General features: G+C 41.0%; 1 protein-coding gene across 1 annotated transcript in view; it reads left to right on the top strand.

The window, feature by feature from the left end:
* Positions 1-16,791, top strand: part of haus6 (HAUS augmin-like complex, subunit 6) — a 65,420-nt gene that overhangs the window by 11,345 nt on the left and 37,284 nt on the right. The window contains exons 3-8 of the mRNA XM_063047639.1: positions 2,248-2,326; positions 4,492-4,624; positions 5,599-5,743; positions 8,959-9,024; positions 10,214-10,259; positions 12,937-13,110. Of these exons, the coding sequence (XP_062903709.1) occupies positions 2,248-2,326; positions 4,492-4,624; positions 5,599-5,743; positions 8,959-9,024; positions 10,214-10,259; positions 12,937-13,110 (643 nt within the window). The remainder of the gene's footprint in view (positions 1-2,247; positions 2,327-4,491; positions 4,625-5,598; positions 5,744-8,958; positions 9,025-10,213; positions 10,260-12,936; positions 13,111-16,791) is intronic.

Here is a 16,791-nt window from a genome sequence, read left to right as displayed (position 1 = left end):
GTAGACATCAGTGGATAAGCTGTCTCCAGAGACAGAGACAGAAAGATCTAGAAAGGGGAGGGAGGTGTCGGAAATGGACCAGGTAAACTAGAGGGCAGGGTGAAAATTGGAGGCAAAGTTAATAAAGTCAACGAGTTCTGCATGCATGCAGGAAGCAGCGCCAATGCAGTCGTCGATGTAGCAAAGGAAAAGTGGGGGACAGATACCAGAATAGGCATGGAACATAGATTGTTCCACAAAGCCAACAAAAAGGCAGGCATAGCTAGGACCCATACGGGTGCCCATAGCTACACCTTTAGTTTGGAGGAAGTGGGAGGAGCCAAAGGAGAAATTATTAAGAGTAAGGACTAATTCCGCTAGACGGAGCAGAGTGGTGGTAGAGGGGAACTGATTAGGTCTGGAATCCAAAAAGAAGTGTAGAGCTTTGAGACCTTCCTGATGGGGATGGAAGTATATAAGGACTGGACATCCATGGTGAAAATAAAGCGGTGGGGGCCAGGGAACTTAAAATCATCGAAAAGTTTAAGAGCGTGAGAAGTGTCATGAACGTAGGTCGGAAGGGATTGAACAAGGGGGGATAAAACCGTGTCGAGGTATGCAGAAACGAGTTCGGTGGGGCAGGAGCAAGCTGAGACAATAAGTCGGCCAGGATAGGCAGGTTTGTGGAGCTTGGGTAGGAGGTAGAAACAGGAAGTGCGGGGTGTGGGAACTATAAGGTTGGTAGCAGTGGATGGGAGATCCCCTGAGCGGATAAAGTCGGTGATGGTGTGGGAGACAATGGCCTGGTGCTCCTTAGTGGGGTCATGATCGAGGGGTAAATAAGAGGAGGTATCCGCGGGTTGTCGCTGTGCCTCGGCAAGGTAGAGGTCAGTACGCCAGACTACAACAGCACCCCCCCCTTATCGGCGGGTTTAATAATAAGGTTAGGATTAGTGCAGAGGGAGTGGAGAGCAGAGCGTTCCGAAGGAGTGAGGTTGGAATGGGGACAAGGTGCGGTGAAATCGAGACGGTTGATGTCCCGTCGGCAATTAGCGATAAAGAGATCCAGAGCAGGCAGAAGACCAGAGCGGGGTGTCCATGAAGAAGAGGAGGGTTGAAGACGGGAGAAGGGGTCATCGGTGGGGGTGGAAGAGTCCTTGCCGAAGAAGTAGGCTCGGAGACGGAGACGGCGGAAGAAGAGTTCCGCATCATGGCGAACACGGAACTCGCTGAGGTGTGGGCGAAGGGGGACAAACGTGAGGCCCTTACTGAGAACAGAGCATTCTGCCTCCGACAGTTGAAGGTCGGAGGGGATGGTAAAGACCCGGCACGGATGAGAGCTGGGATCAGAGGGGGGAGGGGGGAGGCTGGGTGTGTTAATGGAGAGGGGAGGGTTGGGGTGAGAGGAAGATGGAGCCTCTGAGGGCCCAGGAGTTGACGGTGGGATCTGAGGAAGACGGGGCTGTGGAGTGGTGGTGGGGGAAGGGGAGACGGGAGTCACAACAGCAGCACATAAAGACCTGGCAATTGTAATTATCTTCCCCCAATAAAAAAGCTTTCCCATATCATCTGCTTCTACTCTTGTCCATGGTCATGCTAAAGATCTGGGAGTTGTGGTCACCATCTTTGAAATGCTCTGGTACTGCGGTTGTTATTTCTGAAATGCTCTAGTACAGAGGTCTGTCACCTGACCAGGTTCAATTCCCAGTACCAGATCCAGGATGGCCGATCCTCTAGTTGGTCAGTCCACAAACTATATCATGAATCCTTCCTGATTGTACATAACAAATTCTGTCCAATCTAAACCTTTTGCAACAAGGAGGTGCCAATCAATATTAGGGAAGTTGAAATTACCTATGACAACAACCCTGTTATTTTTGCATTTTTCCAAAGAATGGCTATTGAGGTCCTCTTCAATACTCTCAATAGAGTGATTGTCCCCTCCTTGTTTCTGCCTTCCACCCACATAGTTTCAGTGGATGATTCCTCCACATCATCCTTCCTTTCAGCAACTATAATACTATCCCCGATTAGCAATGCTGCTCTCCCTGGCTCATTTACCTCTTTTGAAACATCTGAACCCTGGAGTATCAAGCAGCTTGATTAAAGCGTGGTAGGTTTCCAATGTTTTCCAGTTAAATTGAAACATTTTCCCTTCCAAATACTGCCAGAATTGTTTGATATTTCAAGTGTTTACTGTTCATTTGAATTGTTTCTTTTGAAAAGTTTAACCGAAATGTTTTATGCACAAGTATTTTTTTCTTTAAGGGATTGTTGGCCTATTTTTGATAAGAAAAGTGCTGCATGCTTCAGAAAAGCATGTTATGAGTGGATGAAAAAGATTGCTGTAAGTAATTAAACACATGGTTGAATGCATATTACTATTGTTTAATAGAATTGGTTGCCTTTGTTGAACATGAAGATGCTAGACGTATTGTAATCAACATGAAGCTGCCTGATGTTCATCATTTTCATATATTGGTATACTTTTAGATTTTTTTTTCTGCTTTTCAAAAACTTCCTCATCTTAATGCTAAAAAGCCACTCTGACAAATTTTGTTTCTTAGTTACCAGCTCTCCAGAACTTAAGACTATTTCTATCTAATACACTTTAATCTGACACCATCATCTCTACCAACACCACCACCAAACCTCAGTCTTTTTGTAGCTGGTACTTCTTTGCTTAACTATCCTTGGCATCATAAATTTTGCCCACTTCCTAAGTCTTCACCATTTAGGTTTTCACCACTGTTTAGAAACCTATGATAGCTTCATTCAGCTGTTAAGACCAAGTCCAGATATTTTTTCTTCCTCTTTATCCATATTCCTGTCAGACAGTCCTTAAAAGCAGGGCCTGAGTTTTTAAAGATAGTTGTTGATAAATATACTTGTCACTGCCATTTATTTATTTATCGATTGAGATACAGCACAGAAAAGATCCTTTAGACAATGCTGCTCAGCACTCCTTGATTTAACCCTAGCCTAACCATGGGACACATTAACAATGACTGATTAAGCTGCTAACTGGTAGGTCTTTGGATTGTGGGCGGAAACCAGAGCACCTGGAGAAAACCTATCCATTCCACGGGGATGACATTAGAATTGAACTCTGAGCTCTGTTGCCCTGAGCTGTAATAGCTTCACCTGGTTTTGCCTGACACTTGCTACCATGTACAGTTGGCCCTCCTTATCCGCGAGGGATTGGTTCCGGGACCCCTCGCGGATACTAAAAAACAGAGAGGCTCAAGTCCCTTATTCAACCCGTCTCAGTGCGGTGGACCTTAGGACTCAGCGGAACCCCGGACCTTATTTAACCTGTCTCAGTGTGGTGGACATTAGGACCCGGCGGCGGAGCTCTGAATCCATAGTGTTTCTGTTGACGAAAATGATCACGATTGAAAATAAAGTGGAAATAATAAAGCGATCAAAAAGAGGTGAAATGCCGTCGATCATTGGAAAAGCGTTAGGCTACAGCTGGTCAACGATTGGAACAATTTTAAAGGATAAAGTGAGAAAGGCCCTGCCCCGATTAAAGCTACAATTATTACTAAGCAACGCAGTGGTTTAATTATTGGGTTCTGGGGTTTTGGGTTTTTTATCCTCCACATCAACCTGGCATGGATGGAGAGTGCGCTCGGCAGCACTCCGTCACTGGATCGCACTTTTCCGTTCCTGAGCCCAGCGCTGAAACATACGTTTCTTCAATATTTTATATGCATAGAAAGTTAAAATATATACTAAGACAAACGTTTGACTCACTGACACTAAATAATACCGGATGTACCTGTTCCGACTTACTTAGTAAGAGAACTTACGTTTTTTTTCCGATCTCGATCCATGATAACCTATGTATATCCTCCCATATACTTTAAATCATCTCTAGATTACTTATAATACCTAAAACAATGTAAATACTATGTAAAATAGTTGTTGTACTGCATTGTTTAGGGAATAATGCCAAGGAAAAAAGCCTGTACATGCTCAAACAGCAAGTGCTGGAAGAGCACTTCTGGGTTTTCTTGATTCGCGGTTGGTTGAATTCGCGCATGCGGAACTCGTGGATAACGAGGGCCAACTGTACTCCTTCCCCTCCCCCACCTTTTATTCTGGTTTCTTCCTCCTTCCTTTCCAGTCCTGATGAAGGGTCTTGGACCCGAAATGTCGACTCTTCTTTCCTCTTCATTGATGTTACCTGATCTGTTTGAGTTCCTCTAACATTTTGTGTATGTAACTATACCATTAATATCTCATTGCTTTATTGGGCATGGAGAACTTTACATTGAGGGTGGGGTAAAAGGGGAGAGGTGGTAGGAGAAAGGCGCATCCAATATGTTTTTCTGGTCGGGATTATGTAGCACTAATGCCAGGTATGACTGTCATAGAAGAAAACCACTGATAACATTTTGATGCTTTTGCAGATAGCATTTGGTTGTATTTCATAAAATTGAACTGTATATTCAGAATAATGTGCCTTCATGTTTTAAAGCTTTGCTTTTTTTTAAACCCATAAAGGAAGAAGTTGGAAATGGTTTTCCTCAAGTTGTGGCTTCTTTATTTCTTTCTCCTGGAGGTCCTAAATTTATTAATCTTATGTATGCTTTTGCAAAATATGTACTCACACACAAGTTAAACATACAAACTGAAAGTAAGTGAATATTTTTGGGTTAAAATGAAATTATCTTTTGAAATGTCCTCTTCAATATTTAAACTTTCAGTCATGAGTTTTTAAATTTCCTCACTCTAGATTGGAGGTTGTGTAACATATCTCTATGTGCTTTACAAGTATCAGAAATATTTAGAAAAATCTATTTTGTTCACATTTAGATTGACAATCTACTCATAAATATTTACAGTTAATCTAGAGGGGCTTGTTCTTGTGGTAATTGACTGTGCCTGCTTTATGTACCTTTTTGATTGTGTTGGGGCATTTTCAAGTTCTTACATTAAATTACATCTTACAGAAAAGAAATTTTCAAAGTTGTGATTTGGGTGTTGATTTTGGTTTCCACAGTGTTGGTCGGTTGTACATTGGATGCTTGACTTTAGCTAGGTTTGTGAAAATATGTTAGCAATGCCAGCACAATTAGAAGTTAGCTTTCAGTTTAGCACTGGGTCAGTTTTTTTATTCACTTTGAACTTTCTTGAAGCTACTCATCTTGCTAGTATAGTTTTGCACAGATATTGGCAGATCCCTTTCACCAGCAGCGGTAGATTATTACATTATGCCTTCTGCTGTTATCTGTCTGAAGTTAAGGGCATTTTACATTTCTTTCCCCAAGTCAAAAGGTCCAGTGAAACTTTGTAATGCAGCCAAAGTAAATTGTTTAGAAAAGGGGAACATAATTTAAATCTCAATGTATCTGGAATTTTCTTGCTCCTTTGAAAAACTTCACATTGATATTAAAATTGCAGCTTTAAAGGTTGCCAATTTACAGCCTCTCATTAGAAGTTCCTCAAGTAACACTTGCACTGAGAGTATATACACTATCTGTTTTGAAAGTTCAGGACCCACGATGCAGTGTTTAAGGGGGATTTTATTCTATCAAATTAAAAGGCAAGATTCTCATTAAAGGATTTTCAAGTTTTTTTAATTGTTTTATCCTCCTACACTTAAAATAGAGAACAATTGGCGCAACAAGAGAGTGAGGGGAAGATCACAAGACCTTCATTTAGCAGCAATGAAATGTTGTGTTGCACGTAGCCAGTTCTTAGAAGGAATTCAGAAAGAAGCTTTTGTCATTGAGGAATATAAAAGAAGGGAAGCGTGAGTATATTTGGATAACTGCATTTTTTTATATAGTCTGGTGTTTTGTATTTATACTAATGTTGCAAAAAATTTGCCACCTACCTATCCAGTAATTGTTCGAGTACTGATGTAATGCAACTCTTGGTCACTGTATCCAGAGCAGCTGTAATGTTTTTTTTTATGAAACAAGAAGAATATAGCCCAGTCTCTCGCTATTCTTTGAATTATAGTAGTTGACATCTCTGTCGATGGGTTTAATATGTCCAAATGATTTGTGGCAAACTGTGAATTGTATTAATGGCTCAGCTGCCTGTAGTTACTACAGTCAAGATAATAAAATCACCTCTAAAAGTTGTATGCTGTAATGTCTTAGTATATCACCATTCCTATATTTGAAGGAATGGAATTCTATGCTTGACATTGTCACTGCAAGGACTGCTGATAAAAGAGCAATTGCAGATAAAAAGGTCACAATTACACTGTGGCTTTTCTTGATTGAAGTATTAAAATGTCCTTTACTGATTAACTCTTGTTAATCAATAATGACCACTCATTTGTTGGATTATAATTTTGTTGTGTCGCTCTGTTTCCAGTTTGTGGGCCAGATCTGTTCTTATCCCATTGAAATCAGCTCTCTCCAAATCCTTTTTTTTGGGGGGGGGGCGCGGGTGATGTACATCCTTTTTTGTAGCCAGTTTGAACTTTGTGATATTATAAGCACTATTTCTTTCCAAGCGAAATTAAGCCCTGCCCTACAAATCTTTCCCAACACCTTGCATACAACTGATGAATCCAGCCTATAGTATCCAGGTTTATCCCTACTGCTATTTTTGAACATGGGACAACATTGGCTGTCCATAGGTCTTCTGGTACTTCACCGGTCCCCAGTGAAGGTGCAAAAATTTCTATTAGAGCTTCATCAATCTTGTTTTGACCTAGAGTTTTTTTTTCTCTCTTTTGGGCTTTGCTGCTTGGAATTGCTTTATGCAATTTGCGTGGCAAGAGATGGCTAGAGGCTCCAGGGAAAATCTTCGGCACCGCTGTAGGGGATTAAGTAAATTTGGCAGGTACTGAACCAGTGTATTCCCTCGGCACCCTTTTAGAGAACCAGTAATTATACAGTGAACTAAAAGAAGACTTGAAAATGTCAGACAAGGTCTGACATTCGTGACTGCGTACTTCATTTCCTTCATGGTCTAAATATTAATTATGTGATAGTGTTTCAAAGCCATCTTATTGGTTTGGAAATGCTGTGTGGCTAATAAAATGTTCTGATGTAATGCTATACTACAACAGAGTTGTACATTACTGAAACTGCCATGTGCCCAACAGATATAGAACACTAATTCTGTTTACCAACACTTAGCCCACAAGCAACTAAGCCTTGGTGATTCCAGTCCTGATCTACATATTTTTAACATTGTGCGAGTACCTGCCTCCATTGTGCCCTCGGGTAGTGTTTCAAATTGCAACCACACACTGAGGGGGAGAGATAACGTTATTATTTCTCAGTCTTTTTACTTCTCACCTTAAGCCTATGTTCTCTGGTTTTAGATATTATAAAAATATTAACTTCCAGATTTCGTTTCTATGTTAAGGTCATGCAAAATAGTTGTTAAGTTCTATAGGCCCTCAAGCCAATTAAGTCTCCACCATCTGCCATGTATTAGTTTAGTCTTGTTATTCTCCCCACATTTCTATTAGCTCCACCCTAATTCTGCTACCCTCCTACACCAGGGCTACTTTACAATGGCCAACCTACTAGCCCACACTTATTTGGGATATGAGAGGAAACCAGAGCAAATGAAGGAAATGCTCAGGCAATGTGCATTTCCACATGGACAACATGGGAGGTCTGAGTTGCTGGAAGCAGTTGTTGAAATGCCCTGTAAACCATAATATAGGGATCACTTTAATGGTTAATCAACATTTCAATACCTACTGATCTTAATCCCTGGCAATTGTTTTTTAGAAACAAGGTTTAATTGAAGACTAGTCATTTTGATCGACATCTTCAATGGGGACCATATAAAAAAAATTAATGTTGATAAGAGGGAAAAAAGTTATGAAAATGGGAGTTATATAATTATAATATTGTGCAGGAAGGTTATAGATGGGTACCAGTTAGAGTAAACTATTGGACTACAGCCAGAGTTTCAGACTATTGATCTGGAGATGCAAGTCCAGATCCCTTAGTAACAAAACAGAAACAGAAATCTCATCCAGTTTGCTAATGTTCCCCAGGGAAGGAAATATGCAGTCACCACTCAGTCCAGCTTTATACAAGAAGTGCACTGATTAAGTAAAAGTTCTGTTCCTGTGATCTGTATAAATACTGAACTTTCCGTAGGTTGGAAGTGAAAATTTTCTTCCCAAATCATGTGAAATCTTTAACTTTGATTGACCTGGAGGTCTGGTCTGCAAAAGTGATATAGGTTGTTGCCAACAAATGAACTGTGACAAATGTTTGCAGTTTGGCAGGAGTGATGGCATAGTTGATTTGCTATTGGCAAGGAAAACTATCAGCAGTTTATTAAAAGTAAGTGTACACTAACGAGATCACTTGAAGTTCATATTATTTTGATCTTCACTAAAAGAGTTTGGATAAGACATTGCCTTTCTCCATAGGTTAGCTCCGCATTATTTTCTGGTGAAAAGATTCGAGAACTATATCTGACAGCAGAGTCTGGCAGAATTTGCATAAGTCAGATTTTTGTACATCAGATCTCCTGTAACCTGGGGCCTCCTGTAAATGACTTCGGATCCATTAAGGTGGTTAGCTCTTAATTACATCCTTGTTTCAGGAACAATCAGAATTGGGCATCCAGCATCAGATACTGTACGTACAAAAATGTATGCGTTTTGAGAAAGTGCAATGGCGAAGATTATTCGCCTTTTGAGGTTGAAAGTTTTGTCTTTTATTTTGAAGTGAAAGCTCATCTTGTGTATTCTTGTATATGCCACCACTCCTTCCTTTACTTGTCTCTTGGAATATTATCCCTACATTCTGACCACTTTTTGCTGTGTGGAAATTCCTCTTAAAATTCATGGCTTCATCTAAGCTCCTGGGTCATGCTCTTTTTTTATATTTGTGAAAAAAAAACACACTTGTGTGATTTTAAAGATGTACATGTATTTCTTTTCTGTAGTGAGTTTTCACATAAAATGGGCTTAGCTGGGTTATTTGTGATAAATGACCTGTATAACAAGCAAACTTTTATACTTATCTCTAGATTACTGGTTAAAGAAAATCAAGCCTTGGAGAAACAGCATAAAGAAATGAAGGTCCTCCTAGGAAAGTAAGATTTGTTTAGCTGTCTGGTTCATAATAACATTGGTAGATACTTAATGGGTAATGCTATTAGTTTACAGGATAAACATCCAGTGAAAATCATTACCTTTAATTTGAGAAAACATTATTTCATCTGAATGTGCCTTATGATCTCAAATGTTAATGTCCTTCATTTGGTGATGATTGTGTTGTGGAATTCTGACTCAACCATAGAATGTGGGTTGCTGATAACACTTTGTGAGGACTAGATGTAAATTAAATTAGTTGTTTTAAAGGACAGGATGTAGAAGAGACGAAAATTGGTATTTTTGTCCCTTCTGAGAGATGGAGTCAAATCGGTTGCCAGTTTACGGCTGGGCAATGAAATGAGCAATCATGTGTTATGCGCAGGGAAGATCATGCTACATAATTATTGCTTTGAGAGGGTAACTATAGAAATTGAAAGCAGATTGTAGACGGAGTTTGCATGGACTTTTAGTCTTTTGATGAGGTTCCATTGGTAAGCTGATACAAAAGGATCACAAGATCTGATGTGTGTTTTCAAAGTGGATCCTTAAAGGAGAGCTGAGGGGCAAGTTTTTCCACATAGTGGTAGATATATATGGAATGAGTTGCCAGAGGTGGTGGGAGAGGTAGATACATTTACACCATTTAAAAGGCATTTAGATAGTGTTGGAGGGATAAAGATCTCATGCAGACTGGGAATAGTGTGGATAGGAATCATGATTGGCATGGACAAAGTGAGCTGATGGGCTCTGCACTGTATGGAGCTATGTTTGTTCATTATTATCTAGTTTATTATCATAAGAAAAATTGTCATGTGTCCATGCCTAGAGTGAAATTCTTGTCAAATGTGAATGCTCTCATTTACCCTCTAGAAAAAGATAAAGCCAATTGTAGCACTTGTTACGCAATGGTGACGAACGAGTTTCAAACGGTACTGTGTAAACAGGCAGGAATTTAAATGTTTTCCCCTCAATTTGTTCTTGTCAGTCACTTAGTATAAAGACCAAGATAACTTGCTTTGCTGTATGAGATTGGAGACAATTGATGATAGTTGACCTGATGTGAAACAATTTTTTTCTTTTAATATCATGCATGTGTGCATCCTAAATTGTTTGTTCTTTTGTATGTGCTCCATATGCTCCACATCTGCAGTGTATAAACTATTAAAAACTTTTTAAACTTTTTGCTAGAGCTGCCAATGGCTTCACAGAAGGAAGTTTTCCAGAACTGAATGAGGTTTGTATCAAAAGTAATTTAATTTCCTTTAATTTTCAATTGATCCATAGCAAAATTGTCTCTTTACTTTTTTTTACATTTCTGTGTTGAACTGATTGCTTGGTAAAGCTGGCAATATAATGGGATACAAGTTTTAGACAAGTCACTGTTTATTTTTACTATTTGCTGACACATTAGTTTTTTGGCTATATACCCACCCAGTTTTTGTGAAAGAATTCTTTTTATAGAAAATGAAAATTTATAAATATTGCTATTATACATTCACGTGGAGAGTCTGATGTGCAAACATCTTCCCGCCAAGCATCCTCAGTGATTGCTTTTTTTTGTAAATTGTACCTAAGAATGAACTTTGAACTATGGTCAGAGATGCTCTAGAAGTGAGGAAGCCTTATTCAATCCCTTCCGACCTATGTTCGTGACACTTCTCACGCTCTTAAACTTTTCGATGATTTTAAGTTCCCTGGCCCCCACCGCTTTATTTTCACCTTGGATGTCCAGTCCCTATATACTTCCATCCCCCATCAGGAAGGTCTCAAAGCTCTACGCTTCTTTTTGGATTCCAGACCTAATCAGTTCCCCTCTACCACCACTCTGCTCCGTCTAGCAGAATTAGTCCTTACTCTTAATAATTTCTCCTTTTGCTCCTCCCATTTCCTCCAAACTAAAGGTGTAGCTATGGGCACCCGTATGGGTCCTAGCTATGCCTACCTTTTTGTTGGGTTTGTGGAACAATCTATGTTCCGTGCCTATTCTGGTATCTGTCCCCCACTTTTCCTTCGCTACATCGACGACTGCATTGGCGCTGCTTCCTGCACGCATGCAGAACTCGTTGACTTTATTAACTTTGCCTCCAACTTTCACCCTGCCCTCAAGTTTACCTGGTCCATTTCTGACACCTCCCTCCCCTTTCTAGATCTTTCTGTCTCTGTCTCTGGAGACAGCTTATCCACTGATGTCTACTATAAGCCTACTGACTCTCACAACTATCTGGACTATTCCTCTTCTCACCCTGTCTCTTGCAAAAACGCCATCCCCTTCTCGCAATTCCTCCGTCTCCGCCGCATCTGCTCTCAGGATGAGGCTTTTCATTCTAGGACGAGGGAGATGTCTTCATTTTTTAAAGAAAGGGGCTTCCCTTCCTCCACTATCAACTCTGCTCTTAAACGCATCTCCCCCATTTCACGTACATCTGCTCTCACTCCATCCTCCCACCACCCCACTAGGAATAGGGTTCCTCTGGTCCTCACCTACCACCCCACCAGCCTCCGGGTCCAACATATTATTCTCCGTAACTTCCGCCACCTCCAACGGGATCCCACCACTAAGCATATCTTTCCCTCCCCGCCTCTCTCTGCATTCCGCAGGGATTGCTCCCTACACAACTCCCTTGTCCATTCGTCCCCCCCATCCCTCCCCACTGATCTCCCTGCTGGCACTTATCCGTGTAAGCGGAACAAGTGCTACACATGCCCTTACACTTCCTCCCTTACCACCATTCAGGGCCCCAAACAGTCCTTCCAGGTGAGGCATCACTTCACCTGTGAGTCGACTGGGGTGATATACTGCGTCCGGTGCTCCCGATGTGGCCTTTTATATATTGGTGAGACCCGACGCAGACTGGGAGACCGCTTTGGTGAACATCTACGCTCTGTCCGCCAGAGAAGGCAGGATCTCCCAGTGGCCACACATTTTAATTCCACGTCCCATTCCCATTCTGACGTGTCTATCCACAGCCTCCTCTACTGTAAAGATGAAGCCACACTCAGGTTGGAGGAACAACACCTTATCTTCCGTCTGGGTAGCCTCCAACCTGATGGCATGAACATTGACTTCTCTAACTTCCGCTAGGCCCCACCTCCCCCTCGTACCCCATCTGTTACTCTTTTTAATGCACACATTCTTTCTCTCACTCTCCTTTTTCTCCCTCTGTCCCTCTGAATATACCTCTTGCCCATCCTCTGGGTCACCCCCCCCCCCCCCGTCTTTCTTCCCGGACCTCCTGTCCCATGATCCTCTCGTATCCCCTTCTGCCTATCACCTGTCCAGCTCTCGGCTCTATCCCTCCCCCTCCTGTCTTCTCCTATCATTTTGCATCTCCCCCTCCCCCTCCAGCTTTCAAATCCCTTACTCACTCTTCCTTCAGTTAGTCCTGACGAAGGGTCTCGGCCTGAAACGTCGACTGCGCCTCTTCCTATAGATGCTGCCTGGCCTGCTGCGTTCACCAGCAACTTTGATGTGTGTTGCTTGAATTTCCAGCATCTGCAGAATTCCTGTTGTTAAGCCTTATTACCACTTGTTTGAGGAAAAAACAAACTGCTTGAGGGACACAGTGGGTCATGCAACTTCTGTGGGGCTGGAAGGCAATCTCAGTGCTTCTGGTTGAGACCCTGCATTAGGACTCCTTCAGCAGTTTGCTTTTTTGCTCTAGAATCCAGCATCTGCAATCTTATTAATAATTTCTAAGAACACTTTTGAAATCTCTAAGTTTGTTCAGTATTTCAGTTACTGGTTCATTCTTAAAACTGACTTATGAAATATCACCTTGCCTAAAATTATAGTAATCAGTCTATATGGAGTGTGAGATAAAAATTAGTATTGAGTGAGAATTGTGTATGTTTTGCACTACTTCTTTGAACTACTTTGTGTAATTTGTTGCACTAAAACTACTTCCATTCAGCCACGTGAGATGTGGAACACAGTAATGGACACGCTGTTGGAGTTGGAGAAAGAGAAGGAAGTTATTGATTCCATAATGGAGGGTCGTGTAGACATGGGCGTTCTTGATGGGACTGATGTTACATTAAAAGTTCCAAGACCATTAATAATTAAGATTGAACAAGAAGCAGATCAAGTGAGTATGCTTCATAATGATCAATGCTGTCCGAAAGTTTCTGTTGCATAAAGGTTGTTAATTATTGGGCAAAGTCATTTTTTAAAAAAGCAAAGCTCACGTGTTTCTCATTGCTTGCATAGTTTGTAAAATTCTATGAATACAGTTATGAGAATTTGATAATTTTGAAAGTCATTCCTCCACAGCCCCCCCCCCCCCAAAGGCATCTACTTTGTTGTAGGTAATTCCCTTTGGCGCACCATACACATCCTATTTTTGTTAGTGTGTTTTGTTAGAGAATTTGATGCCGTTCTTTAGAAAAAAAACTACTCTTAAAATGTCTCATCCACTGTGTAGGATCTCATGGAGAATTGTGTTGCCTTATCTGGTATCTTGGTTAAGATTATTAATGTATCAATTAGTTAAACCTTAACCCACTATGTTTTAGATTGAAGTATAGAATTGTTTATTTGCAGAATGTGAACACTGCTGGCAAAGGCAACATTTGTCTATTTATAATTTTTTCTGAATTAAGAAGGCAGTTAATAATCTTAGAGTATGGAGTTACGTATTGCCAGATTGGATGATTGGACCTTCAATCTACCAGACTTCCTTGTCTTGTTGATAAGGAGATTTGTCTATAGCAGAGCAGTATTTATTGGAACAGGAATCAAAGGATTGTACGTGAGCAAATTAAATGGCAATGTTCAATTGTGCCCAGTGTCATGGAGTCATACTGTCATAGAAAAGTACAGCAGAGAAACAGGCCTTTCAGCCAAGTAGTCTGTGCTGAATCATTTAAACTGCCTACTGCCAACGACCTGTACCGGTACAATTGCCCTGCAGATCCCTACTATCCATGTATCTATCTGAACTTCTCTTAAACGTTGAAATCGAGCTTGCATGCACCACATGTGCTGGCAGCTCATTCCAAGCTTTCTCAACCCTCTGAAGAAGTTTCTCCTCGTATTCCCCTTAAAATTTTCACCTTTCACCCTTGACCCATGACCTTTAGTTGTAGTCCCACCCAACCTGTGGAAAAAGCTTGCTTCCATTTGCCCTACCTATACCCCTAATAATATTGTATACCTCTATCAAATCTCCCTTCAGTCTTCTATATTCCAAGAAATAAAAGCTTAACCTGTTCAGTCTTTCCTTATAACTTGAGTCCTCCAGTCCCAATTATAGCATTGTAAATTTTCTCTGTACTCTTTCAACCTTACAGTACTCCAAATTGGGCCTCACCAACATCTTATACAACTTTAACATAACATCGTATTTCCTATACTCAGTACTTTGATTTGTGAAGGCCAATGTGCCAAAAGCTTTCTTTACAACCCTATCTACCTGTGACCCCACTTTCAATTAATTGTAGACCTGTATTCCCAGATCCCTTTGTTCTACAGCACTCCTCAGTGTCCTACTGTTCACCGTGTAAGACCTAGCCTGTTTGGTTCTACCGAAGTGCAACACCTTGCACTTGTCTGCATTAAGTTCCATCTGCCATTTTACCGGCTGGTCCAGATCCAGCTGCAAGCTCTGATAGTCTTCCTCACTATTCACTACACCTCCAATCTTGGTGTCATCGCAAATTTGCTGATCCAGTTAACCACATTATCATTGATACAGATGACACACACTAGCAGGCCCAGTACTGTTTCTTGTGGCACTCCACTGCACACAGACCTCCAGTCAGAGAGGTAGCCATCTAATACTACTCTCTAGGAAGAGGTACAGTCGACGTTTCAGGCTGAGACGTCGACTGTACCTCTTCCTAGAGATGCTGCCTGGCCTGCTGCGTTCACCAGCAACTTTGATTTGTGTTGCTTGAATTTCCAGCATCTGCAGAATTCCTGTTGTTTGCGTTTTTAAAAAATAATACTACTCTCTGGCTTTTCCCACAAGGCCAATGTCAAATACAATTTACTACCTCATCTTGAACGTTGAGCAACTGAACCTTTTTGACCAACCTAATATCCATATAGGACCTTGTCAAGGGCCTTACTAAAATCCATATAGAGAATATTCACTGCCTTGGCTTTATCAACTTTCTGAGTAACTTCCTTGGAAAAACTCAATAAGGTTGGTTAGATATGACCTACCACACACGAGGCCGCAAATCAGTCCATGTCTATGCAAATCTCTCAGATCTAGTTCCTTAGAATACTTTCCAATACCTTTCCTACTGCTGATGTAAGGTTCACTGGCCTATAATTTTCTGGTTATTTTTAGACCCTTTCTTAAACAGTGGAATAACAATAGTTATACTCTAATCCTCTGGTACTTCACCTGTCACTAAGGATGCTTTAAATATCTCTGCTAGGGCCCTGCAATTTCTGCATTTGTCTTCCACAGGGTCTGAGTTCACACCTTGTTAGTCAGGCTCTGGGGATTTATCCACCCTAATTTGTTTCAGGACAGCAAACACTTCTTCCTCTCTATTCTGTATAGGGTCCATGAAGTCGATGCTGCTTTGCCTTAGTTCTGCAGACTCTGTGTCTATCTCCTGAGTAAATACAGATGCAAAAAATCCATTTAAGATCTTTCCACTCCACCCCCACCATCTCTTTTGGCTCCATGCATAAAATACCATTCTGATTTTGCTCTTAACGTATCTATGGAAGCCCTTAGGATTTTCCTTCACCTTATCTGCTAGGGCAACCTCATACCTTTTAGCCCTCTTGATTTATTTCTCAAGTGTTCTCTTGCATTTCTTATATTCCCTAAGTACATCATTTGATTCTACCTGCCATGCACCTTCTTTTGTTTTTCTTAACCAGGCCCTCAATACCTCTTATAAACCAAGGTTCCCTAAACCTGTTATCTTTTCCTTTTATTCTGGCAGGCACATACAGCCTTTGCACTCTTGAAATTTCACTTTTGAAGGCCTCCCATTTACCACGTACACCTTTGTCTCATGCTGCAGATTCCAGCTGCATATCATCCTTGATGCCAATACATGCTACTACCTCCTGGTTCTATATGCTTACCTAACCAAGTTCCCAACCCTTTTACACAAAGTCTCAGGAGCAGACAATATTAAACTCAAATTGTATAACGAAGCAATTAGGGGCTCCAGTGTCAAATCCAGAACCACCTATGTTTGTATCTGGAAAGGGATTATCACAGGTGCCCTTGGGTTTTGTAACTATGATTATCTGTCAGATGAAAAATCCAACTGCTAACTACAGGCGTTTGTGCTGTTGTTTGCTTTAAAAAATGTCAGTGGCAAGGTTCTTCTCAGCCATTTGTTCCCAGTGGCCAAAGAGCTGTTCCTCAGTGTGAATTTCATCCATTCTCGAGATACAGTGAACGTGTATCACCTGCAACCACTCCAAGAAATATGCAATAAGCATCAGCAATTTTTCTGACTCTTAAACAGTCACCTAGATTGTGGAATATCCTGCAGTTCATCTGCTGAAAGAAATTCATCTCCATCTTTTGCCTGCTTCATGATGGCATGAAATCCATGATGTTAACTAAAGCATACAGCTACTATTAATGAAGTATTTTTATGCAAAGCTAGTCTACATCAATATTTTACTTATTTCTCCCCCTATCTCGCAGTAATGTTGCATCAAATCAAATAAACTTTGTGAAAGTAGAATTCAAGAGTGGAGTGACATTTGCAATATTCCAAACCATTCTGGAACCATTCCAGAATCTAGTGAATCTTGAAAGATCATCACCAATGCCTCTACA

This window comes from Mobula hypostoma, chromosome 5 (genome assembly GCF_963921235.1).
Source record: "Mobula hypostoma chromosome 5, sMobHyp1.1, whole genome shotgun sequence".
Taxonomy (NCBI): domain Eukaryota; kingdom Metazoa; phylum Chordata; class Chondrichthyes; order Myliobatiformes; family Myliobatidae; genus Mobula; species Mobula hypostoma.
Note: the sequence above shows the minus strand (reverse complement) of the source record. Positions and strands in the feature narration are given on the sequence as shown.